Source organism: Gallinula chloropus (genome assembly GCF_964237585.1).
Source record: "Gallinula chloropus genome assembly, chromosome: 3".
NCBI classification, from domain to species: domain Eukaryota; kingdom Metazoa; phylum Chordata; class Aves; order Gruiformes; family Rallidae; genus Gallinula; species Gallinula chloropus.
Window position 1 is genome coordinate 40765778 of NC_140087.1, and position 27008 is coordinate 40792785.

Sequence of the window (27008 nt, forward strand, 5' to 3'; positions counted from 1 at the left end):
GTCTTCATTGAAGTAACTGGTTATTCCTCTTCGTTTCCCAAAGCACTTAGCTAAGTGAAACAAGACTTTTACAATGTGTAATGCTGCAATGTAACTATAGTGTTGTGAAGACTAGTGGTTACAGTGTAAAATGTTACAATGAAAACTGTGTAAGAATGTCCCTGTAAACTACAGTAGCATGCGTGTTCTGTCACTGCTGTCACATCTTTGCAACTTAATTAGACTTTGTCACTGGAAGCTTGAGATAGACAAGGCAAAGCTTTTTATAGCCAAATTTAATGAAAAGGAGGGACAGACCTGAATTTGTGGTAAGGATTTTATCTGGGTAGCAAATGTACATTCTAATCACATTTTTAACCTGTAGGAAAGTGTATCTCTTATCTTTTTTTGGTTTTTTAATGGTATGATGCAGTGCCACTGAACTATGAAGGCGCCTCTGACATTTTTTACTGTGACAGGGACCAAAAGCTAGCAATCTGAGGGCCTTATGTTGATAACCTGGTTGTTCCAGTTTATTTTCCAGCTCAGTTTGTGCACTCAGCAGAAAGCCATATACGGAGCCTGATTCAACACCTCGACAGTAGCCCTTATAAAATTAGGGGTACAAGTGAATGGGAAGCTGCCTCAGCTATTGTTAGCACTGAATTCACTTTAAAAATTATAGGGAAATACCATCTAAGCTTGAAGCAATATGTGTTTTTTAAAGTTTTTAAACAGTATTTGTTTTTAATGCTTCTGTATTGTCTATAATAGTGTAGTCTCAACAGGTAATGTGAATAAAAGGAGTTATACCAAGTGCCTTGACTGCTTGTCCTGTGTTTTGAAGTCTTGGGATTTCCAGTCATAGTGCAAACTGGAGCTATGCTTGTCCCACATACTCTCTCCTGAAAACTGACAGGCTTCTCTAAGGACTGGTGTTGGATACAGGGTGGGTGACAGATAAGCATCCTGCTGAGAGCTGAGCATCTGATAGGACAAACTTGCAACTCCCACAGATGCTTAATGCCCGTTCCCCATCTGACTGGCTTTTTCCTGCCACAAAGAGGGAAAAAATGGAGCCTAAATTATAACAGCAGCTGTCTCAAGTGTGATGTGTGCTGAAATCTTTGGGCCTCTATTCAGAACTCTGGAAGAAGAGGGTAATAGAGGATGAAATCAGGAAGCTGCCTCTTGGAAATGGGAGAAGTTAAGCTATTAAAGGATGGCTATGCTGAAGTTCTGTATTGTGCTGGTTCTACAGTAAATGAAAGAGACTCATAATTTGCTCTTCATGCATTAAAGTATTTCTGTGACTGCTTGAGATCCCTATGGAGACAATTTTTTCAGTGTAAAGGACATAAAAAGCAAGTAAGTTACACAGAATAATCAGGGCTTTTTATAGCATCCATTTTCAGAGGCCATGGGGAGCTGTGTACTCCTGAGCTAGAAGGTATCCAGTTGAAAATAAAGAGTAGATGAGATTGCATTTACGGTTGACTTGAGATGCCTGATAGTCTGGAGAAACATCTTGCTTTGGCTTTCTTAAAAGCATTAACTTGCCACATTCTTCTCCAAGAGACCCAGACCAGTCATTAGTGCAGAAAGCCAGGAGGAGCTATGTGGAGCCATCACCTCAAGGACACACAGAAGGGGAAGAGCAGGGTTGGGGCCCTTCTATGCTACAGGTAAAACCAGCAGCAGAGGGTACAAAAGAGCCCTGCTCCTAGGAAATACACAGGAGCACTTTGGCACCTTCTCTCCCAGCCACACATGGACTTTGCAATGAATTTAGCAGAAGTGTCTTTTTTGAGTCATCTAAGGTTTGGCATTGTTGGACTTAACAGATAAAATCTGTACAGGCAAACAAATTGCTGTAAGAGACCTAGAAAATCAAGAAAGATTCTTTATTTGGTGCTGGATACAAGCATTAAATGAAACAGTATAGGCCAACAGACTCATTAAAAGGCAAGATATAGGCTTTAGTAAGACATTGGAATCTTTTGAAGGTTTTAACAACTAAAGCTCCACATCCAATAAATCCTAGGAAGTAAGTACTCAGTATTACTTCATGTAAAACTCCAAGCCATCTTGCTTTGGTAAAGTACAAATTTTACAGTAAAAACATCCATAATTTAACCTGTTTACCACTTACTATGTAGGTGAGCTACAATGCTAAAGCTAAACTCTATTTCAGGGCTGCTATTGGCATGATGTTTATTTTTAGAAATAAAAAAAAACCCTCAGGGAGAAGTAGATATCACTTGCACTGGTGAGAGCTATTGCTTCCAGCACTATTTCCCTCCCCAGTCACCATTTTAGAAAGTTTCTTATTAAAGTGTCATGGAGATCCGCAGCATAAAAGGTTGCAATACTACAAAACATGCCCATTAACCTGGTTAATGTGGATACAGTAAGAGTATGCATTAAAAAAAAGGTAAAAACATGTCAAAGCTCATTATAATGACATTATTTTTTCCTTCCAGATAGGAAGGGGATAGCTTAAGACAGCTGGTTACAGAAAGAATTAAGAGTGTGCTTACTGCTTCCTAGCTACAGACACCTGACCAGGATGGGTGTAAGAACTGAGTATACAAAAGAGGCTGCTCTTGTACATAAAGGGAAGAGCACAGGAAGCAGTGTAAGAAAATCCCTGCCAAACCCCTAAAATTTCTGTGTTAAAGCAACAGAATTAACTAACAGTCAACTGCTCCTTTCAACTGCTACTGTAGTAAGGGAAAGACAATTTGATCAACAGCCTGTGCCCCCTCAACACTCCTAACAGAGACAGGAGAGAGACTTGAAGCTTTACTTGGCCCAGCTGACCAGTGATCAGCTTCCACAATCTAATCATGTTTCTCAGTGTCTGTGTGGGGGAGTAGACTCCCCCAGATCCACCCTCATTTCCCAGCATTGCAAAATTGGTTTGGGGTATTGGAACCAGCCCCTCTCCCTTCCCTCAACTCTGGTAGAAACACAGCTCAGTTGAATAATATGCCACTGGGACCGGTTTAAGGCAGCTACATTCAACATCTGCTTCAGAGGACTTACTTCCAGTTCAGAGTAGTGGAAGCCAAAGTAAATGGAGTGAGGATTAAGACAGGTAAGTTTCTGTGGAGTCCTTTGATGTTCTTGCAAATGTACCACTAAGCTGCTGCAAAAATACTCTATGCTCCACAAAGCCAATCCTACATATAACAAGGTGTACAGGACAGACACACAAAGTCTTTTTTTAAAACTAAACCCAGGCTTTTTGAGTCCCAAGCAAACTTCATTCCTTTAAATCCAGAAATGACCCAAGGCATAGAGTTCTCAGGTGCACGTCCATTTGAACCAAAATGTCAGGACTCAGGAAATAGTTTTAAACATATACAATTCTAAACCCATGAGAGATGGATTTAGATGGATGGACCTCTGTGCAGGGCTCTGTTTTTGTGCTTTACCTACTCTAAAATCAGTGTGTCAGGTCAGTTTTCTGGTGTAGTTTTTAAGTGTGCATTTGACAAGTGACCCTTACATAGAAAAGATTCATAGCCATAAAATAATAAAGTTTTGAATTTCCTGATCAAATTAATTATTTTGTGTTAATTTGTACTTCCAAACAAACACCTTATTTCTAGTTATACAAGTAACTAAGTAAAAAACATCACCAGTTACTGCTCTCAGTGCAAGTGACACTGTCCCCCCTCAATCTGTGGAATCCAGCCCCCTCCAGAAACACCAGCTTAGTTTTGCAGCCCCTTATCTGTCAAAGCAGCAGGTCTCTTACCTGATCAGTTGTCACAGGACTGTAAAAATGACATGCAATGTGTAGCTCAGTCCTCCCTCTCTGGGCCTTCTGCAAGTCTCTTCCCCCAGCTGGGGGATGAGGACAGGACTCCTGATCTCTGGGCCCACGCCTCTAACCCACAATAAAGAGAGGGCAGTACAGAAAGTCTGTATTGTGTCTTTTAACATGGGGCAGAGGGCAAGTCAGTACCAAGGCTGAAACTCCCCTTGATGAGTGTCACAGGAAGAAAGAACTACGTAAGTAGTACAGTGCTATGCTTGTTTTTTTCCTTCCACCACACAAGCCTCCTGAAGCAATGTGGACACACAGCACACTCAAGTGCAAAGGTCCAAAGGTAGAGGTCCAGCAAGACAGACTAAGTTCTTAATTTTAAAGTTGAATTTTAAAATTCATGTTCTTAATTGTACTTCATGAATGTTTAAGAAAAAAGACATTAGTATTTTAAATGTTATACATTTGGGAGACTTTAGAACCACCCATTTGGTTTCAGTTTGTACCTCATCAGGTGTGCTTCAACAGAGGTCCTGTTTCCACAGCTGACTGCTCTGAGATAGGAAAACTCCTGTGATAGTTCTCCATAAGCCCCTGCCCCAGAATCATCACGTACACAGGAGATGCATAGTTCTGTTCACACATACATCCCACCTGCGCCATACCAGTGCTATACAAAACATCAGGACCAAGACACAACAGAATCAGTCAACAGCCATTGGAGAGACTCAGAAATAATTGTTTTTTGGAAGTTTGATAAAAGAGCTTCAGAAGAACTGTGATAAAATAGGATATGTGAACATCCACAAAAATGTGTTGGTTGTTGGGGTTTTTTCCAACTTGACATATTAGCCAACGTGAGTGGGGTCCGAACCACATGCTGAGAACCAGTCATGTCAACAGCATGTTAGGAGGTGGCAAACCAAGCAGGAAAAAAAACAATCCAACAACCCCTCGCTGACAGCGTCAGTGGTTTTGTAATTCAGGTCATAAATATGAACTATTGTGCAACAAACAAACAACGTGACAAAGCCTACCTCAGTTAAACTTGTTTATATGATAAAAAAATAAAGTATTAAACTGCTCATAGTGCAACATTCTATCAGCATACATCAGTATACCATGCTCTGTAAATTCACCGTTACGTTATTTACAGTATCTAGCGATGCTTTAAACTAGAGGTGAGAGAACCAAACTAGGCCATGGGGAAGGTTTACATACAGGCACGAGTCTTAGTATTGTCCACCGAATGACGAAGCTTGCTTTGCAGACCTGTGCCACGTGGACACTCCTGCCCCACACCACAGGATACTCCTTCCTGTCAGCAGTGCTCTGCTCTGGTTGTAGGTAGTGGAAAGGGGGTTTTAGAAATGTCAGGGCCTTCAAGCTTTTTCTGTTTCTTCAAACACCATTTGCAAGAACAACTGTAAACAACACAAGAGCTCCATCAATTATTTACATCTGATCAATCTGAGAACTCAACGCCTGAAATAAGATCAATATTCATGCCCACAGTCTTACCAAAGCTGGAGTAAATCCATGCCCTTTTCCAGCAGCCTCTAAGTTGAAGGATGATATTTTATAGGAGGAAAATATGGAAAGAAAGCAGGTCAAGGATTCCTATCTATTATTTAAAATTCTGAGCTTTAATTGGGAGCTAAGCTCCCAGAATACAGAACGAAACATGAGAACGTAGAATCATATGCAGCCTTATTTCAACATTCTGTAGGGCTGCTGCTGCTGTGCACTGCTCAAACTGTCAAAAAATGAATAAAGATCCTGCAGTAATCATGCCTGCAGTAATGGTTTAATTTGATGTCGCTGTCCTCGTGTTAGAGAAGTAAGGTTTAATTATATCAGAATAATTAACTACACAGGGAGAAAGGACTGTCCTAAGAGGCGCACACACGCTGGCAAGGAGTTAAGTAAAATCCACAAATACCGAGAGTTGTCTTGAAGACAGCTGTTTCTAAGACAGACTAAGGACCAAGCTGTTCTTAGGAGTAGGCTACATGACACTTCCCTACAGCTGCTGAAGGGAAAAAACCCCTGTTCCTCACTTTCTCTGAAGAACATCTTAGAAAGACTTCTCGAAGCCTGCACTCCTGTTCCACAGGCTGCAACAGCCCCAGGAAGAGCTACTTTAGATGACAAAAATGCTTAAGCAGCAAATACTTCTCCACTTCCGTTCATAGCAGACAGAAATCATAACTTCAGGCTGTTTTTAGGTAGGGGGAAAAAAGTTCAAACCTCTCAGTGGAAGTTTGAAATCCAGTGGTATCTTTCGTTTTCCCAGTCTCCACCTCTAAACTTTGTGTTTTCAGAAAAGATGACACAGTGGCTTTGGACAAGATGCTGCACTGTACGTTTTATGAATTCTCATTCCTAGCAGCATTTGTCCATGACACAGCAGAAATAAGTCACCTTCTCTACAGCGCATCAGGGAACCATTAGGGCTGTAATGCCTTTCAGGAATACAGAATCTGAAGATGTTTTCCACAGCATTACTCAGAGTCAGCAAAGATCTAGAAATACTTCAGCAAGAGCACAAGTCTTGCTCTAGTAGGCAGATGGTAGAAGAAAAAAATCAAAGTATGAAAGAATTAATCTGTTCTACTGTGCATTATTTCCCTAGATTCTATGTTACTTCATAGGTTAACTGTGAAAAAGCCAAGCACTAGATACTGCTTTTCATAAACATGCTGCAATTTACCCAATACCATTAAGATTTTTTGTAACCTTACCTTCTGTATCTAAAGTAAGTATTTGGGATTTTGTGTTTTGTTTCTTTAACACCCACATTCCTGAGCACTTTGTGCTTGTGCTCTACGTGGTGATCTCAGCTGTCTCAAGGCAGCGTCTCCATACTGAATACCTGAGCCCATTCTTTCCGGATCCAGTTCTCCTGATGAGAAACAAAATGGTCAGAAGGAGGTAGATCACTGGCAACATTAGATAAAGAACACATAATGATATTCTGCTCTAGTTACGGAGAGCTATTGCAATTCTGCCTACTTTTAGGGAGTTCCAAAGCTGTATCATTTTCTCCTGTGATTTCACCCACATATGCCCTTAATCAGGATGACAAAGTGGTTTGTCTGCAAATGACACTGCACCAAGAAATGCATTTCCACTGACTACTTCTAACACAGGAAGCATCCAAAATGTTTTCTGCTGACAGTGCTGAACACTACCTGCTTCCGGAGGCTAGTTTGCAAAGAAAGTAGTACATACCCTTTTAATCTAAAAATTTGTGTTTGGCATTCCAAAGTGTGTAACTAGGGTCTGAGACAGACTTCTCAGTACAGCCAACACCTAAAACTTTGAAGATATGGAACAACTAGGAGAGAAGAAAGACTGGAGTACAAATTAGCTGCAATGACAGCTAACACCTAGGAGCCTCGTCACCAGCAGGAACCTGCCCACTTGCACGAAGAAGCTTTGGGTATATTCCTAGGTCTACAAAAGTAAAAATGGCTTTAACCTAGAGGCAGGAAGGCTGCTTCATACAAACACGGTTGCTAGGGAACATTCCTGAAACATTCTGTGTTCTTGTTCAAATTTGCTTGCCTGTATTTCCTGCTACATACAAAAAGTGGAATTTAAAGTTACACCTGCCCTGATACCAGCCTTTTATTCTGCACTGCTAAACACCTAACGCTGGGCTTGATGTGTGTAGGGATACAGCAACCCACAGCCCACACTCGGAGCTGGCAGTTAAGGTAAACCCTGTGCCAAAACATCCATAATTCACAGCCCCACCTCTTTTAGATACACAGATCTGACTTAGATGTCCATTCCTATTAGAGCATATGGGAAGCAGCTATAAACCGCATGTGGCTCATTGGGTTGATTCTGTTAGAGAACTTTGGCAATATTTCAATGGTGCTTTTAGTTTTCGGGGGGGGAGGGGGAATCCAAACACTGAAAGAACATAAGACTCAATTTACCTGATTCAATTTTATTGAGTATTTTTCTTGCACACTGTACAAAGGCCTCTTCAACATTTTCTCCCGTTAGTGCACTTGTTTCCAAGAACATCAGCTCTGCATTTGACACCAGAAAAACAATCTTAAAACAAGTCTAGAATATCTGATACAGTAATTCAATGCACGAAAGCTAGGTTAAACTTAAGGAGAACTATAATCAAATAAGATGTTCTGGAAAAATTAGCTTTTGACCTCAAAACTCCCAAAACCAAATCAAAAGTTATATGCAAAAGGGCAGACAGCAGCCACAGCTGGTAGAAAAGACTATTAATAAATTGATATATACAAGTGAGACTGGATTTTACTGATGACAGGACTGCAGCACAGAAAGTCAGACAATCTGGCTTTAGCTGCCACAGAAACATGTCCTCAAGAACTGGATATTAAAGACCAGGTAACAGTCCTCTGGATCCATGCCATGCACTGAACTCATTCTCCACGAGTAAAATGCATTGCTTCCAACTGCAACGCACCCCATCCAACCTTGCCTATAACCCACAGAATCTGTAAGACACTGAAAACTAGGAAATTGGACTCTTAATTTTTCTTCTTAGCCCTTTGCAGGCAAGGTAATACCTGAAGTTGTATCACAGTCCCTAGGGAACGTATCTCCACAGCAAAGGTATTCCTTAAGTAGCAGCTATGGCTGGAAGAGTCACTGCTAATGAGGCAGTTCTCACTGCAGGCACTGTCCTCTCTCTATGCCTTGCATACTGACAGAAGTCTCTCTTCTGGAGCTATTTGACCTGGTACAGTGAGCACAGTACTCCCTAACTGCACACAAATATAAAGTATTAAGCATCTTTGAATGCTACATGAAGATTCTGTACGACTTACCATTTTCTTGTGCAAACCGGGATGCTTCTAAGAAAGTAACTTCGCGATCTGCATCAAGATCCTTCTTGTTTCCACACAGTATTATCACAATATTTTGGCTTGCTAACATTCTTGCATCTGTCAACCAATTAGTGAGCGCATTGTAGGTTTCCCGGCTATGGAGGCAATGACATCCCTCATGAGAACACACTCCTGTCCAGGGAACGGATCACTGAACTAACACTCATAAGGCAAATCTGTATTTGTGGCAAACCACAAATTGCTGAGTCAGGCAAGTTACCTACACATCTCAGCATGCCAGCTACGAACTGGGAAGGGTATCAAGTTCCTTCACGAAAGCTGAAAGTTTTCCAAAAGCAAAATCAAATCGACAACAGTATATATATAAACATGCACAATTACAGAACACTCGATGTGAAAAGCTGAAGTTTTAAGCACTACCCTAGTTTCAACCTTTTGTGCATGAGATTTTGGAATAAGAGTGAGTTATTTTTGAAAACAGAATTCAGCTGGCACTTAAGTTTCAGGTGGGACTGTAAGAATGTATTCCACCTGTAGAGCTGTGTGCTTGAATTTTCTCATTTGTGTCCAGACCAGTAACGTCAGGGGCAGTTAGTTACCCTGCACACACTGCTAGCCATTGTAGCAGTGGTCAGAGATAAAGCCTTCAAGCTGTAAGGCTGACAGGTCAGCCCAACCGACCTTAGGCACAAAACAGAGTTCAAAGACTGCTCAGAGGAGAAAAGCCCGCTCACGAGAGGAGAAGCAACAAGATCAAGCAAATCGCCATTAACAAAGACAAAACTTCTCAGACAAGCATCAGCCAACGGTGGCCAGGAAACATGTAATGGTAAGGTATTCTACTGGCTGCCTGTAATATTCAAATATTAGAAGATGCAGAGATGAATGGCATTCTGGACTACAGTTAAGGAATGTGTAGGTAGAGTCTCCAGAGAATGACTTGCTATACCAGCATACTAATAAGCAGTTTCCAGAAATAGTGGTGTACTACCTTGTGGCTGAAGTCTGCTCTTAATTTTTGTTGCAAGGCTTCCCAAGCCACTGGTTGCATGTATTCCACCACAGTTAGAACAGCTACTGGTGGGCCCATGTATTTGTCTAACCCTTTGAGGCTGTTTACATTTAAGACATTCACAGTATCTCATGTAGGCAAGTTTCAATACTTAAATATGCACTAAACCAGAAGTACATTTTATGTGTATGTTCTTTTCTTCCTGCCCATTCTCTATTAGAGGATTAGGCACTTGGGGAGATCGTTATGCATTAACTGTATCTGGCTGTCCATAAGCAAAAGCGCTGCTAGCCTTCTTACCTGGTAATGTCATAGACAAGCAAAGCACCTGCAGCTCCTCGATAGTAGCTCCTTGTTACAGACCTGAAAAAGAATCACAGGCACACATTTCTGCAATACCTTCACTGTTTCAAATCTGGGTTAATATAACGCAATCTATATTATGAAACAGAATTGTCATTTACATATTGAAAATAAAATGTGGGGTTTAGACAACATTATCAGCTGTGCAGTAGCAGACTATTTACTACTCGACTTCTGATGAAGCACTTTCACTAAATATAGCTGTACAGAGATTCTCAAAGTCCATCATGACCCATGTCCTGCTGAAGCTACACACACGATGATACTATACGGCCTGATACAGAACTGGAAGCTAATGGTAGTACCCAAGGCATGAAAACAGCACAATTAACTTATGTTTGGAATCTCAGCAGTGAGGAGGGAATGAGCAAAGTAGCTGTAATTGAATAACTTAAGACTCCTGAAGTTGAAGGGAAGGAGGCAAGGAAAGCAAAGCATCCTTTAAGAGGCTGAGGAAGAAGTAAAAAGCCCACTAAGTACGCGGAGGTCTGGTCAACCATAAAAAGAAAATAATTAAATTATAAAAAACAACAGAAAAAGAAACCTGCAAGTCTGCAAACACTGTGGACTTGAAAGAGGAGAATTTGCACATGCTCTGAAAGCACAGAGTCTCCAAGCTCCTCAGAATCCCAGGATGTCTGGCCAATGCACTGAAGGTATCTCAGTAATGGAGACTACATAGCACCGCCCAGCTGTACCCAGTCACGATGTATTCAAACGGCTTGTCCAGAAGAGGACATTAACCTGCGCTGCTGCCCGTTACTCAGACTTGTACCACCATACTCACCTTTGTCAACCCCTGCTCCTCTACCAAACAGAAGGAACCCCACACACATAACACTACCCCCCAAAATGATAAAAACTTGATGTCCTATTTAATGGTAAATGTACTCAGTAATACATTGGACCATTACTGAGTTTACGCCTCTGATGTATGACACAGTTAAAATGCAGCATTACAAGTGTACACTGGTAGTTCTAAGCTAACAAATACATTGCTTTCTCTTTAACAAAGATCTCAGTCTTTCTAGAAGTGTATTTAGCCAAGTGAACTTGACAACTGGTCTTTTTTCCCCCCCCCCTCTAATAAAATACGAAATTGTTCTCATGCAGATTGAATTCGAACAGTTTAAAACTTCATACTTATTCAAGCCAACAGAAGTCTTCTAAACACAGAGTTAAGCACAGTTTGTTAAAAACTATTCTGAGTTTGGCTGATGAACAAACTTTTAGTTGTATATTCTACTCATATACTTTCACTATCACAGAAGATACCCAAGGGAAGAAAGGGCAGAACCTCAGGTCCTGCGAGGCAGATTTGCCCCATTGGAATCAATGGGTCTATGTTGCTGTGTCCAAGTTGGAAGATCTGGGTTAGTTAACACGAAAGTAAACAATTGTACTGACCAAGAAGCTATGCCTACTTATAAGCAGGGATAAGTAATACCCAACACCCACAGCAACAATTTAATATACATTTAATAAAATGATTGAAAAGGTTACCTGAATCGTTCTTGTCCTGCTGTATCCCATATCTGCAATTTTACATATTTACCACCAACATTTATGATCTTTGAACCAAATTCCACTCCTATAGTATGATTTGAGTCATCTTTGACTGCAAAATAAAAGAATAATGGTGTTCTACTACTTCCTGAAGCACCAAATTCAGTACCACTCGAGTCCACTGGCACCATGCAGAAAAACACATTCTTAGAATATCTGAACAGTTTATGCAAATCAAAATTTGATTTTCAAAAGGCCTGCTGTAATCAAGTCATTCCCAGCTCACATCAATAAATGGCAGAATAACTTTTGCACACTTCCTTTCCCCCTCACCCCTGAGTGTGCTCTCTCATACTGATACACAATTTACAATTAAAATTCATGGCAAAGCAGAACGCAAAAGATAGAGTTTTGCCCATGAATAAGAAAGAGCAGCTGCTTCCTTACAGCAAGCACCTTTGTGCTTTATGTATGCTGTTGGTATCACAGATTCTCAGCAATACACAAGTGCCCTTGCTAGGAAGCAAGGTCACGGTTCGAGTTCAATCGCGGAATCACGTGTTCCTCAGTGATTATACTGTGGTACTGCAGAGCTGTTCCTCAAGAGATAAGGTGAATTACCTCTCAGCTGAGAAAGACACCAGTCACCTTGGGTTTACAAATGCTTCTAAATGTGTATTATTTTTGCTGAATCACAATGCTACATGCAGTACCCAACAGGAAATTTCCTTTTTTATCATCTCTTTATCTCTAACTGGTACAATGGAGTCTCTACCAGTATTTATCATAGAACACAGCCTTAAAGAACAGTGTCTATTTAGGAGACTAGATGTTGGGAGATACTGGTTCTGTCTGACAAGTTTTTTAAATCTACTCAAGCAGCTGAGCTTCTCTTTCATCTGCTCCCTATTTGTTTCTAAAAGTTCCAATTGTCCCGTATGTACCTAGCAAAGCTTACCTAGCAAGTTATAATTCTCACAAAAATTAAGCCCATATTTTCATCACCATCCTATTACATTTATTTGAAACTAACAGAGAATACTGCTCAGGCTTTTGATTAGAGGCAAACAGTGAGCAATAAATATTTACAGCATGGTTCCAAACCATGATAATTCTCAAAAGTCCTCATCTATACAAATAAGAGAATTACAGGGCTTCCATACAAAGAATATTCATGCAGGCAGAGTCTCCATCAGTTATACAAAGCAATGGAGAACTCTTACTGTGCTCACACATACTTACATTTCTTTTCAATAAACTGGTGTAGTAAACAGGATTTTCCAGTTCCAGCATTTCCTATGACCAAGAACTTAAACAGGAAATCTGAAGATTGAAAGACACACACAAAAGCACATTTTAATATGCACTCACATTTTTGTCACAAGACCGAGCACACAAGCCAGCTATTCTCTAGCAACTGTTATTTCAAAGAGAAGGAAACAGATGACAATGTTAGCAAAATAACAATAAATCTGAAGAGTAACCCAGCATATTCAATAGTAATGCTACAAAGTAGGAGCTAGAAACCCTGTTCATTTGTGGAGATACAAGAAGGACAAGAGATAGGCAGGGATGAATTTTAGTTCAGTTCAAATAGGCTGAATTACAGGCATTGTAATTGCTTATATTCCAGCAACCTGTTTTAAAGGTATGTACGCTATTAGCTATACAGGACATTTGTACTAACTATAATGATGCCATTTCTTAAATTCTATGGGTTTGTACTTTTTAAAATGCTTGGGTTTGGTTTATCCATATTAATTTCAACTTCTCTACATTAACTGCTTAATACTTATATTTTTAATACTTGTGAAGCTGGAACTAGAATAATTTTCTACAAAATTTGCAGGCAACAAGTAATTTTTATTCTGGAATGTCCACTTCTACACTTCCTCCAGCTGGTAAATTAAGATAGGGATACTTCTGGCACTTTATCTGTATATGAGACGTTTACATCAGTGTTCACAGAATACATCTATTCAAGTTTTACGGTCCATTTGTATTGTTTTAAGTTACAAATAATGCTTTGGTACTACCTCCCAAGATCTCCTTTCAGTTCAGCTAAACACTGAGGAAAGCTTCCTTGTCTTGCCACTCTGAAGCATATACATGGATAAACTGTGATTAGAAAGTTTACAGTTGCTTCTCCTAATGTACAGGCACTAAAGCAACCTTTACAGTTTAGGTAAGATTCACTGTTTTTCTACCAGCAGCAGTTTTTTGGGTGTTTGGTTTTGGTTTTTATTTTACAGTCATCTTTGCAACTTTATTGCACAGCTTCTTTTTTAAACGTAGCAGGTATCCAGAAGATACCAGGTAAGTGTACAGTGAAAAGGATTTAACATGACTTCATTAACAGTGTTCAGAGCTGTCAAATGGGAGGGCAGAATAATAATAATAAAAAATAAAGACTATGGAAAGCAAGTCAAAGCACTGATACGTTACTCTTACAGAACCTCAAGCTTTTACTTTTACAAATTAAATTCAACATGCACACCAATCTACATGCTCATTCCACTTCATGCAGGAATTGTTTGTTATGGTATATCATAAACACCCCCTAGCAATGGTAAAAGCAACAAGCAAATTTCTCATAGGGTAAGAAAATCTGCACTGTTGACAAGTCAATAGCAAAAAAAAAAAAAAAAGGCTGTTAGCCATGAGAATGTCCACCATCCTTTGCCGTCACCTTTGAAATCTGCCTCCGAATTGTATTCATATTTAAAAGGAGGTAGTGGATTATCATGGACTGGAGGGGGGGGGGGGGGGGGAAGGGTGGTTTACATTTTACCTTTGCATGTTTTCTTGTTTCAAGCGCTGTAACAGGCTTGATATAGATTCTATAGTCCACCCTTCTCAGGAAGGGATTGCTGTTTCTTGCTCACAATCATGACCATTTACATGCTCAAAACATTCTGTTCCAAGCTCCTCTCATTCTTCACGCCCCCACCCAGCTGCTCATGCTTTCTGGATGATAAAAGCAGTTACAAAAAGGATTTTGCTTCAGGTTGTGAAAATTTCGTGGGTTATGTCCTGTAAAGAAGGGCCCTTCATGTCATCTCAACTGCAGAACAGGCTGAAGCTGAATGCTTCATTGTATCGAAGCCTCACTGTTTGTATGAAATGTAGATATCAAGAAAAAAATTAATCTCTGAAAGAAAGCCAAGCTTCAGTACTTTTTATAGGCCAAATACCACTAGTTTGCTGCCTTGTGTTCCTTTTTGTATATTTAACCTACTGTGGGTGTGTGCAATCTCACTGGTTCTACCACTTTCAGAGTTCCTGAAAATGTGAGATGTTCTGAGATACTGTTGTAATTAAAGTAGTCTGCTTCTGGTCCCTGCATTTTTTTCCTAAAGAAACCTGAAATCCAGTTAAAACTGGTTCTCCTACGTATCTAGTGAATGCTGTTTATCAGATCTTGTTAAAAACCATCTCAAGAGTCAAGCCAACCTCTCTTTTTTCCCATGGAAGACTCCTATTATTGAGAGCAGTACAACAGCTGCGGTCAAACTGAATGTGGAAAAGACTAAGCCCAAAAGCTACTCCCACCCTGACTTGCTCTGTGACTGCAAGCGCTGGTTGGTAAGATGTGGTTGGGGAAGCCACACTTGGGCAACCCACAGGCCCGCACTGAACAGCATGTCTAACGCACTGCTCCCCAGCCCTGCACAGACAGGCTGCAGGCCAGGGAGAGAGCCTAACATCAGTGTCACTGTCAGGGATGGATCTGGAATAGCTTCAGCAGTGTGTTTTTTCCTGAGGTGTTTTGAGGGCTTTATATTTTACTCTGAAAGCAAATGTGAAGTTTGGGATTTTATATTCACATCCAAGTTGATAACATGTTCTAGCAGCGCTTAAAAACAGACTCCCAATCCCTGTACAGATTCTATTGTACCAGGCAACCTAAGGAGGGTCTCTTTCCTACAACATATCACTTCCACACCGATGCAATGTGCCTGCCTACTTAGACAGACAAAATACGTGTTTCCCTTTGGCAGGATAGCAAACAAGTTTTCTAAGGTAAAACTTGCAACTGTAGTTACAACTCCCTTGTTCACAGCATGAAAATAAAAGAAACGTGCTTTATTCTACCACAGAATGGAAATATCAAGATTTAATAATAATAATAATTAAAACCCCAAAACTTTTCTGCACCAAAGGCAGCAGCAATGTTTCCAAACACACACAGACTCGTAAAACAGATGACGCTTTGAAGTTACATTCGTAAACGCTTCCAGAAGTTTAAACTCCAGTTTTATGTAGATTGTTCAAAATAACAAAAGGCTCTGAGAATTACACTGACAGTTTATCCACAAGCACTGGATAACATATTTCGGGAAACATGGAATACTTTGCATATTTAATCAACTGCAAGGAAGGATGAGAAGAGGGACTTGCCAATACCAAATATTCATATTTAATGAGCTTTTTAAGTTCATAGCCTAGCATATTAAGGAGTGAGTTAATACCAGGTAGAACAGGAAGAACATTGTCCATTTTGTTATTCTGGAACATATGAAAATGAGAACCTCACCAATTACATCTATAGAACTTTTTGTTGATTGATTTAGGACATGAAATATCTTCTCTTTGAACTGTGCAACTGTATTGTGCAAAACAGTGCTGTTCCAAAACACAGAAGGTGAATGAGATTGGACAGGTACCTTATTTTAGCCCAACTGTAACACCATCACATACCCGCACTTAGAAAAAATTTTTCTATACTCACTCTTTGCAATTTCACCAAATGCAACTCATTCTTGGCACTACTGCTTAATTGCTCTGGTCTGTGTTTGTGGTCTCCTCTTCCCAGACAAGTTAAAGCACTTCATTTCATAGTGAGTTTTGTTGGGTTCCCCCACCCCCTGCGATTGACAAAGCAGCTCTGAGCTCAAACATTCCAGTTAGCTGCCAAGGCTGTCACCCTAGAGAAGTTTTTCTTTTGAATTCTGTTGTCGTTCCTTCATTAAAAATCTGCAAAGCAACATCATTCAGATGTTACAAATGCTTGCCACCATACTGCCAACTGAAAAGGTTTAGAAAAGTTAAAGTACTTTGCCTGCAAATAAGACCATCATTATACAGAAAGGGTTTAGGAAGAAAACTGAACTCTGTGCCAAAAGAAAAAAAAAAAAAAGGGTTACAAGAGAAAACAAAGAGGTGAAAGATGGCCTAGCACAGCTGTTTAAGGAACTAAGGTGATAAAAAGAATCAACATACTCCCCTCTGCGAGCTACATGCATCACCTGATCCCAAGGTGGGTAGGGGGTACGGGGAACAAAACTTATTTTCTACCATAGGTGAACAGGAGGAAAATTGTGGCTCCACCCCAAAGATGTACCAGCAGCTAAGCTGCATGTTGCAGGGGGTGTGGCGGTGGTGGGGTGAGCTGAGGGGAAAGGAAAACGGAGACAATTGTGGGCTTTGACTCAAGTACCAGCAAAAACAGATGGCTGATGTGGAAACCACCCCCAGACATCCTACCTCCTCCTCTGACTGAAGTTTACTCCAGCAGAAGGAATAATTGAACAGCTTCTGAGCTACTGCAGCTTTGTCTTTAAAATGTAATGAGAATTGCTTCTTATATGCTTGCTAATACTAGAGGAGAGGGGGAAGACCAAATTAGATCCCCAATCTCAGTTCAGTCTTCTTCCAACTCCCTGGTAAAGAACAGAATTGATATTCACTAATGCTGACCCTTTGGAAACTTTCTCATTCACACAGTGGGGAAAAAAAACCCCAAGAGTCTTCTAGGGGTTAGACATCTATTTTGGAGAAGGCTGCATAAGGAAAGAGCTCTCTGGAGCATTCCTGCTGGCATAGGCTGCCTCTGAATGACAGAAAAGAGGAGCTGTTCTCCCTGCTTACTGCTTTCTCTAGCAATAAGAGTTAAGATAAACAGGTAGAACAGATGAGCACGGCTCTATTACAATCTGCTTGACAAACGCTTGAAAAAGGTAAGATCGGTTTCCTTACAAGCAAAAGAGCTAAGCCCTCTAAGGAATCAAAACAGATTTGAAACAATCTGAAAGCCAGAATAAATGCAAAGACCATCAGATAAGGGGAGTGGGATAGGGAGAAAAGGACAGATCCAATTGTCCAGACCAAAAAGGAGTATCTTTCAATGGACAGAAAGCCTACACATTCTCTGGCAGTGACAGAGATTGATAAGATCATGTGACCAGACTGTAAGTAGTAGATACTGGTGCAAAAAACACCAGGAAGTAGGGACTGAAAAGATTTAACTGGAATTTTACACATCACAACTACTCAAAGGTAGCTCAACCTTTCTTCTCTCCTTCTACCATTTAAAATCCAAAGGTTGCTTTGCATTTACCTACTAAGGGTAAGCTATTTTTACATTGGTTTTTACCATTAACACAAAACTGCATATATTTTGCACTGGGAGGTGGGAAAACACATGCACATGTTGTTACATGGTAACCATCTACAGAGAGGCCAACATATCTGAGAAAATTTGAGTTAATTTTCCTGTAAGATACTCCTTTCCAATGTTACAAGATAAACCTTTTAAAGAATGACCCTTTTCTGCCAAAAGCAGCACTAAAATGTTCTTTCTACAATTAGTCTCAACATTCATGGATTTTTCCTCTATTCACTATTGGTTTGGTTTTGGCACTTTGTAGAGAAATAAACTTATCACATAGGAAAGGGATAAACGTATCAAAGCTAAGAACAAAGGACATACAACTGATGAAACAGATCTACACAACAGAAAACATGGAATGCTAACAAAGAATTTAGTGCTAAGACTGAGAGAGGTTTGAAAACAGGGAAGAGACAAGAGCCACAGTAAGGGACAGAAATAGCTGGGAAGACCAGGTGAACAGAAACGGTTCCAAGCAGACAGAATTTGACACAGAGAATTTGGGGAGGAAAATAAAACAAGAAGAGGCTGACAAAATTAAACTGAGGTGGATAATGAAGTATGATAGGCAGAAAGGGCAGACCCAAGGAAATACTGATTATTTCTCATAGATTGAGAATGGAAAAAATACCCCAGCTTTCAAAGGGAAGCAGTTGAAGCCCCCTAGCAAAATTAAAATCATATGAGTGTCAGACAGTAAACTGATTTAAAAAAAAAAAAAAAGCAATAAAAAGTCCCCTCAGTTGTTCTCCTGAGCCTATCTGTACGGGTTGAAAAGTTTGAGGTTACATAATTACAATGGTTCATAATCTGGATGATAAGAAGGAAAATCCAATTTGTGCGTAAGAGCCCACAAAGGACTCCAGCAGTGGGGTGATACCGTGACCACTGATCTCAGTCCTCAAGGTGAAACTGCCCTAATGCTTCTGTCATGCTCAATGATCACTGTAACGAGCTGGCAAGAAACAACCCCCCCTTTGTCAGGGCAGTGAGCATGTTAAATCTGAGAGTTCATCAAGCACAGAAGATCCATGTTACTGTTTACTTTGAACTATCAATTGGACTGCTACATACATGGACAGGACACTACAATATTAAGTTCTGGTTACTCTTATGGTCAGAGATGGCACAGCCATTGCCAAATTTTATTTTATAATTTAAGTTTTTAATTATACTGTCTACTCTTAACCCTTGACACACTCAAGTATTCTGGTTCTGAGTTTTTGTAGCTTGTGTATGACTAGAACAAAGGTTGAAACTCAAGAGAAAAATATACCAAGCAAAAATTAAACAAATATAAGGAACAGACCACAACTACTGCAAGCCTTCAATTTTAAGGGCTCATTTTCTAGTACATCAAAACAATCACAAAGTATCAACAGCTACAGCAGGCTTAAAATTGCTATTTTGCATCATTGAAACAATACAAAAAATGTTGAAATGTACTTATGATGCAATTGTCTATTTAGCCTGCTTACTATTACAGCATCAAAAAAGGAGCACTGCTGAAATTCTTAGGAGTTTCAGGCTGTCTACCCGCTCATTTGCTAAAAGACCAATAATCCCACTATAAGCACAGCCAGAGTGATCCCAGTTCTTGATCACGAGAGTTCAGAGCACAAAGAATTAGTTCAAACTCACATTTAGATCAAGTTTTCTGGTTTCTACATGCAAGATTTACACGTTTCAAGAAAGCATGGAAAAAATAAGCAGGGTCTCGATGACCTAACGTTTGCACTTCAAGGGCCGCTCCACTCTCCTGCCTGATTTTGCCCCTTACTTTTGGGCATTTGCTGTGCACCAAAGCACCGACCAGTGGGACATCTTATGCATTGATAACCAGGGCACTGAAAACAAACTGACTCACATCGCAGAAACAACCACGTAAGCTAGCCTACTAGCAAGAACTCCTGATTGCTGTTGCAGTTGGCAGAGTCGTGTCCAATTTTACTGTAATAATCCAAACTAGTCCTTATTTTCAAGGCTCTGCTCTAAAAGTACCAGCTCTGAAGTCTGAACAGCTACTGAAGATAAGATGCTGCAGCCGATTAAATGAGACAATTACAAGGGTTTATATCACAGTATTCAACTCTGATCTTGCTCCCCAACAAACTAACATATGGACGCTGAAAATATTGTTATGCTACAAAATATTACAGACCTACATGTTATGGAAAGCAGAGAAAAAGCAAATTGGTTCAAGCAGGCGGAATTGTTTCAGGCACCTTATAACAGAGAAGTGAATGCTATTCGGTCACTCCCCATCTCCACCTCGCCTGCAACACTAGCTCCGCGCACCTTTCCAACTCCTTTCTCTTTGATGCCTCGCTGCACGGCACGGACACACCCTGCCAGCGCCAGCGCTCGCTTACTTACTCACTTTTCCACTACTAGCAGTAAGCCGTCCATTCTAACACAGGGACACACGCACCTAACTCGCTGCTTTTTCTCCCCTCGCTCCCTCTCACGGCCAGTCCCTTGCGATACTCGCCCGCCTCAGGCCACAGGACCCCCAGAAGAGCACCTTCCCCAGCTAAGGAAAGGCGCCGCTTCTCCCAGGGGACGCTCGCTACAGCCTCCCTCCCGAATTCACTAGACCGCAAGCGCTAAGCGGCGCCTGAAGAAGCTCCCTCGCCGGGATGTCACTTCGCTGCGCGTCAGGGCCTCCGCACCGGGAAAAACAACCTCGGACCCTCGCTGCCTTGTCAGCCCGGGCAGCGGCGGGAAGGGGCCGGGCGCTGCGGTGCCCCGCAGCTCCCCAGAGCAGGCGAAGGGAAAAAGGCAAGCGCGGTACCCGGGGCAGGGGGGTGGGTGCAGAAACCCGCCCGAGCCCGGAGGGCCGCCGCCTGCAACTGCGCTCCTCACGCCACACCGGCTCGGCCCCTGCTCCGCCGCCGTCGCCCCGCTCCTCATGCGGTGACTGCCCGGGCCCGCTCCCCCCCCAGAGGGGAGGAGGAGAGGAGGGTCGCCCCGCCCCCGGCTCCTACCGTAGGTCTCGGACATGGCTGCCTGCGACATTCCGGGGAGGCGAGCCCCCCCCTCCCTTTCCTCCCCTGCCCGAGGACGGTGCTAACCGGCGGAGGCTCGCGGCCCCGCGGAGCGGAGCGGGCGGGCCGGGAGCGGAGCGGACGCGCCACCGGCTCCCCGGCCCGGCTCAGCCCCGCCGCCAACGGCCGCGCACGCGCAACCAGCCGCCTCACCCTCCGGCGGCGGCGGTTGGAGGGGAGGTGTGGGCGGGCGGTACAAGCCCCGCCTCTCTGCGCAGGCGCCGTCGGCCGGCGACCCCGCCCCCCCCGCCAATGGCCGCCACCAAAACAAGGCGCACGTGCGGGGCCGCGGAGCTGTCGGGGTAGGGGCGCGAGCGCGGCCTGCGTCACATCCCGCCGCCTTCCGGCCAGGGTGGGGCTGAGCCGTGAGGCGGCGGTAGCGGCCGCAGCGGCCGTGTCGTGCTTGGCAAACCGCCCCTCCAGCCGGGCGGGCCCGCTGCCGGTCCGGCGCCCGCGCTGACTGCCGCTTGGTGCAGGTGTGGCTCTGAGTGGTCCCCGCCGCTCGTCCTGCGAGGCGGTGGTGGGAGCGCGGCGCTCCTGCCCGGCCGCCCTGGGGAGGAGTGGTCCCTCGGGTCTGGCACCCGTCCCCAATCTGCCGTCGGCTTTCCCGCTGGAGAGCAGGCACCGGGCGGCTCCTCCTGAGAGCCGCACCCCGCTGTGCCCCCGCAATGGCGAACCGCACCTCTGAGAGAGCGGGGCTGAGCCTTTTGCTGTGAATCTCTGTAAGGGACGCGGTGTGTGTATGATGAGGGGCGGGGATGTGGTTGGGTTTTGTTTGGTGGTGGTTCCCGCTTCTCCCCTCCCCCCCCCCCCCCCGCCCAGCTTCTGACTTCACCATTGCTTTTCTTACCTCCAAGATAAACCCCAAGGAAAGTCAGACTGTTGAATAAACTGCCTGAATGCACTAGCTCTTGATTTATGTTATTGTCTCTTTTACTAACTCCCTGGTAATTCTGGTTACTCTGGCAGCGAGGGGCACTAAGAGGTCACAGAATTACAGAATTTTAGGGGTTGGAAGGGACTTCCAGAGATTATTGGGTCTAAACCCCCTGACAAAGGAGGCTCCCTAGAACAGATCACACATGTAGGCGTCCAGATGGGTCTTGAATATCTCCAGAGGAGACTCCACAACTGCCCTGTGCAGCCTGTCCCAGGGCTCTGTCACCCTCACTGTGAAAAAGTTCTTCCACATATTGGTGCAGAACTTCCTATGCTCCAACTTGAGGCCATTGCCCCTTGTCCTGTCTCCACAGACTGCTGAAAAGGGCTGGCCATTTCCCCTTGTGTCCCACACTTTAGATATTTATAAACATTAATCAGATCCCCTCTCAGTCTTTTCTCAAGGCCAAGCAGCTCCAGTTCATTCAGCCTTTCCTTGTAGGGGAGATGTTCCAGGCCCTACAGAGTTCCCCTGTCCATCTTTTCCCTTCCCAAACAACACTTCTGTGTGTCCTCTGCATTTGTCTTTCTGACAGTCCTTTTAAAAATTCCTCTTTTTGTTATTTCTGGCTTTTTAATCTTGTTGCTCATGACTTCCCATTCTTCCCACTTCTCCATCATGTCCCAGGCTGTAGGAAAATCCCATCTCTGCCTGTCCCAGCTACTTCCTTACCCCGGGTATTGCTGGTCAAAGGTCAGCTTTTAAGTTCCTATCTCTAATCAGGGAAACAATGCCCATTGAGCCAGTACCAAGAACCCCTCAGAGAATCTGCTCATTATTCTTGATGTGGTGGATACATATTGACAAAGAAACTTGCTGCAGTTTTCAAAGAACCAACTACTTAATGAGCTCAGACTATCAGCAGTAATTAGAGGTTATATACACAGGTTCCCAAAGTTATCATTAAACATGACATGTGACCATGTCTCTGGGGTATCTGCTCTCCATGACGCTGGAGGAAGCTGGGGTGTGGTGCCTTCACATGAGCTGCATCCCAGTTTGTCATGGACCAGAACTTTGTGGCTGAAAGCTGTCACGCCTCACACCCCTCACTCCCCCAATGGTACATTTTGAGGCGGAGGCAACGCCTTAAAAAGTTTGGTCTAATGTCACTGAATCCCTGATAGATGCTGGTTATTTTTGCTTTTACAAGAAACACCCAAAAAGCAAACAAACAAAAAAAACCAAAACAAAACTCCACCCCAAAAATTTTTTGACAGAAAATCCCCAAAGATTGGTTAACACAGTTGACGGATTTTACTAGTGTCAATAAGAGAACATTAAGATTTGGACTTCTTGCACTGTATATACAGTACTTTAGCCTAAGAGTCTTTTCAGATCTTGTTTTTATGATGTGTGTCTTGCAAGATGAGCTGGCCTATATGGAGGTTGCATCTGATAAATATGTCACTGTCCTAATGCCACACTCCGCCTCCAGCCACTCTCGGCTTGTTTACATGCACATGCCAATAAAGTTCCTTAAAAAGGTAAAGCTCTCTACAAAAGCTATTAGTAATACTGAAGAGGAAGGGGGGGTGTGTGTTGGAAGAATGGTAAAGCAAAGGTGGGAGAACTTGAGACACTAATAGGATTTTGTGTTTCAGTATATCTGCTCTAGAGAAGAAATTAGAATAAAGGGCAAAAATTCAGAAATAACAAAGAAAGATTACATTGGGTTATAAAATATATTGCTGATACCTCAGTGATTTGAGAATATAAGGATCATATCAATAAGATCATTCTTTTGGAGTAAGCAAAAAACAGATAGCTAGAACTGACCTCATTGGTGCCCATCTCGAGTATGAGGGTGAAGAAAGCCAAAAGCCAAATGTTTAATTTTTCTTCTGATTTATGGTTTCTGTTGTTTACACCTGCTAGAAACTTCTGGGTCATATAAAAATAGGTATATTATGCCAAATTATATCTGCAGATCTAAATACTATCATTTGTTTCCTGCATTAGTTTCACTGCAATGATTGTGCCTATAATTGGTTGTGGTTGTGAAATTGCTGCCCAGAAGGTCATGTTGAGGTTTCTCTAATATTGCTAATTGTCCTGGTTTTGGTCAGGATGGAGTTAACTTCTTTTGTAGCAGCGGATGGAATGCTGTGTTTGAGAGTTAAAATGGAAGCAGTGCTGATAACACCCTGATGTTTTTAGTTGCTGTCAGACAGTCAAGGACTTTCTCAGCTCTTCGTATTTCTCTACTCATGAGAAAGGAGGGGCGAAGCCAGGACAGGTGACCCAAACTGGCCAAAGAGAGTATTCCATGCCAATTACATCATGCTCAGTATAACGGGGGGCTGATGGGAGGAGGAGAAGGGGCGGCTCCAGGACACACGGTTTTTGGGGTACGATCGGGTTCCGGGACGGCTCTGGGTGGCACGGCCTGAGCTGTGAGTTCAGTGAGAAACTGCATTGTGTATCAACAGTTTCATAGGTTTTTCTGCTCTAAAGTCCTGTTAGCATTGTTACATTTTATCTTTCTGCTATTTTAGTAAACTATCCTTATCCCAACCCACGGGCTTTTGGTTTCTTGGTTTTGGGGTTGTTATTTGCCCCTTCCTTTTCCCTTTCCTTGCCTCACCCCCCACCCCCACCCCCCCTGCCCCTCTTCTCCCCCTGCTCTTTTCCTTTAAAGAGCAGACAGCTGCGTGGATCTCAGCTCTCAGCCAGGGTAAAACCACGACACTAATCTAATTTTTTACTAGTTTTTACTAGCCAGTATACCACAATATTGTCACCTGACACCTTAGGAACGGAAGAGGACCCACAAGATCTCCTTGGAGCCATATTCGGGACCTGGGCATTCTGTGAAAGCTTTTTTCCAAACTAAAATAACCGAACTTCTAGGACTTTGAAGATTTGGACATGGCTTTTCATGACCTAGCATCACAAGCGGCCAGACCCTTCTGTTTTCCTTTGCTGCCTTGTAGGGAAAGAAAGGCCAGTCTGGATCTGAAGTTGGGCCATGTTTTGGATCCACCTCCACCGCGGGCTGAGGGCATCTGGCTGGCGTCAGAGTAGAGCTGAAAGTGGGGTGTGGGCTGTGACTTGACAGAGTGGTGGGGCATGTCATGGTTTGGTCTGAAGGTGGCACTACAAGGCCATATGGGAAAGGCACTACGGTAGCCTGACACTGCATAAATGTTTTTTTCCCTGTGATTTAGGGCGGTGCGGCCTAAGTGCCAACGGTGAGTGTGAGGGGAAATGGGGAATAAAGCTTTGTACCGTCCTGTCCTGGTTTTGGTGGGCTGAATGCGGGAAGCAAGTCCCTATATGTGGAAGCTGCCGGCTTCAGCTGCATTTGGAGCAGTGATGAATTTGGCTCCGACAGCCTAACTGGAAGATGAAGTAGGTGATTGACGCTGTCAGAAACCCCTGAGATTCCTGCGTCCTCCTTCTGCTCAGTGTGTCATTGACCTGCTGACTTTATCTGAAAATAACTGACATCATCTGAACACAACAGCCATCATCTGAACACTGTCATCCTCAGCTTCCACAGAAACTGCCCTCAACCTTGAACATGCTTTCAGTTAACGTACTTGCAGTCATGCCTGGGAATTTATGGGTTGGATCACAGAATCACTGAATCACAAGGTTGGAAGAGACCTTTGAAGATCATCGAGTCCAACCATTCCCATCCTATGCTAAACCATATCCCTAAGTACCTCATCTACCCTTTTTTTGAACACATCCAGGGATGGTGACACAACCACCTCCCTGGGCAGTCTGTTCCAGGCCCTGACAACTCTTTCAGTAAAACATTTTTTTCTAATATCCAATCTAAACCTGCCCTGGAACAGCTTCATCCCATTTTCTCTTGTTCTATCTTCTGTCACCTGGCTGAAGAGACCATCGCCCACCTCTCTACAACCTCCCTTCAGGTAGTTGTAGGTGGTGATAAGATCTACCCTCAGCCTCCTCTTCTCCAGGCTAAACATCCGATACTTTAAAAATCATGGGCTAGTCCCTTAGCTGTTAGCCTGCAGTGCTGGGCGCTGCTGAAGAAGGCGACTGCGAAGGTACAGTGGTGCTGTAATCGAACTCCTTTATCTTGCCCCACTATGAACTTTTCCAAGAATAAATACAAAGCCTACAAGCTGCACTACTGTACTGGCAGCTGGTGATGGCCAGAGTCCGGCATGCCATCTTATTTTTCTTTCATCATGTTCGTTTCACCAGCAGCAGGGAGAAGGCTGCTACACTGTGCAACCAAAGTATTTGTGGACAATCACCTGAAGCTGGGACTAAGCTCATTTTTGCTATGCTGCAGAAGTACAGATTTGCCCTAATGTGGGATTGGGTTCCATCTCTTTTTGTCTAGCAGAATCCCATACAACTTTTTTAGGTGTTTTGTCCAGGGAAACACATGAATGCATTTTCACTAGCGAGAGGGTAGACAGAAGCCTTATATTTAGCAGAGAAATGCACGCTTCAGAAGAAAAGATTTTAAAGGAAATTTGGGGCATAGGCTATAGCTTTCAAAACATTTAGTGATTTCATTTTGCAAGAATCCTGTAAATAGAGTGGAGGGGCTTAAATACTTATTTCAGCTTGTGAAGAGGGCACAGGAAAATGAAGACAATGGAAATTTGGGACATGCTATAATAATACATTACTCACTGACAGTGTCTGGAAGACAGGCACGATTGTGAGACACTCACTTGTGCTTTATGAAGTTAGCCTGATGGTGTCACCAATTAACTGCTCTACTGGTGAAATACAGTGATAGTGGGATGTAATTGGCTGTGCCTGTTCACTTTTAACAGTAGGGAGTGGCTGAGGGGGTTGATATTTTTAATACCACCTACTTGAACTAGAAGATTTGTTAATAGAATTTTCAGAGACATTCAAGGCCACATGAGTGGTCCCCCCTTTGAGCTCAAAGCAGTTTTTCCTGCCAAATAAAATGGAAAGATGAATTAAAAGATTGCCCATTTGGGGTCCTGTTTCTCAAGCAGAAGCAGATGCAACATAGCAGTTTTCATTCAATTATTTGAAATGCAGCACCAGGAAGCAACCAAGGCTGGCTTTGGACATGGGTGTGAACCTGCATGGTTCACCGGGGTGGCTCAGCAAGTAGTGCCTTTGCCTGGGTGAGTGTGTGAGCTGCATACTGCAGGAGAAATTTGTGCCTTATTG

At 42.9% G+C, this 27008-nt stretch overlaps 1 protein-coding gene across 1 annotated transcript; it reads right to left on the reverse strand.

The window, feature by feature from the left end:
• Positions 1 to 1896: 1896 nt before the first annotated feature.
• Positions 1897 to 21018, reverse strand: RAB4A (RAB4A, member RAS oncogene family). Its single transcript, XM_084261996.1, has 8 exons — positions 20864 to 21018; positions 12728 to 12808; positions 11483 to 11597; positions 9917 to 9979; positions 8584 to 8738; positions 7708 to 7803; positions 6502 to 6662; positions 1897 to 5181 (listed from the first exon to the last, which is right to left on the reverse strand). The coding sequence occupies exons 1-7, from the start codon at positions 20892 to 20894 to the stop codon at positions 6547 to 6549; spliced, it is 657 nt and encodes a 218-aa protein (XP_084118122.1). The 5' UTR covers positions 20895 to 21018; the 3' UTR covers positions 1897 to 5181; positions 6502 to 6546.
• Positions 21019 to 27008: the final 5990 nt, after the last annotated feature.

What these genes read in the sequence shown, in the direction of transcription:
- RAB4A (XM_084261996.1), bottom strand. Translation starts at nt 20,894, where the DNA reads ATGTCGCAGGCAGCCATGTCCGAGACCTACG. An exon ending in GCAGGACAAGAACGATTCAG is followed by an intron (nt 9,980 to 11,482) that starts GTAACCTTTTCA and finishes ATTCTTTTTCAG; the next exon opens with GTCTGTAACAAGGAGCTACT. An exon ending in CCGGTTTGCACAAGAAAATG is followed by an intron (nt 7,804 to 8,583) that starts GTAAGTCGTACA and finishes TGTCAAATGCAG; the next exon opens with AGCTGATGTTCTTGGAAACA.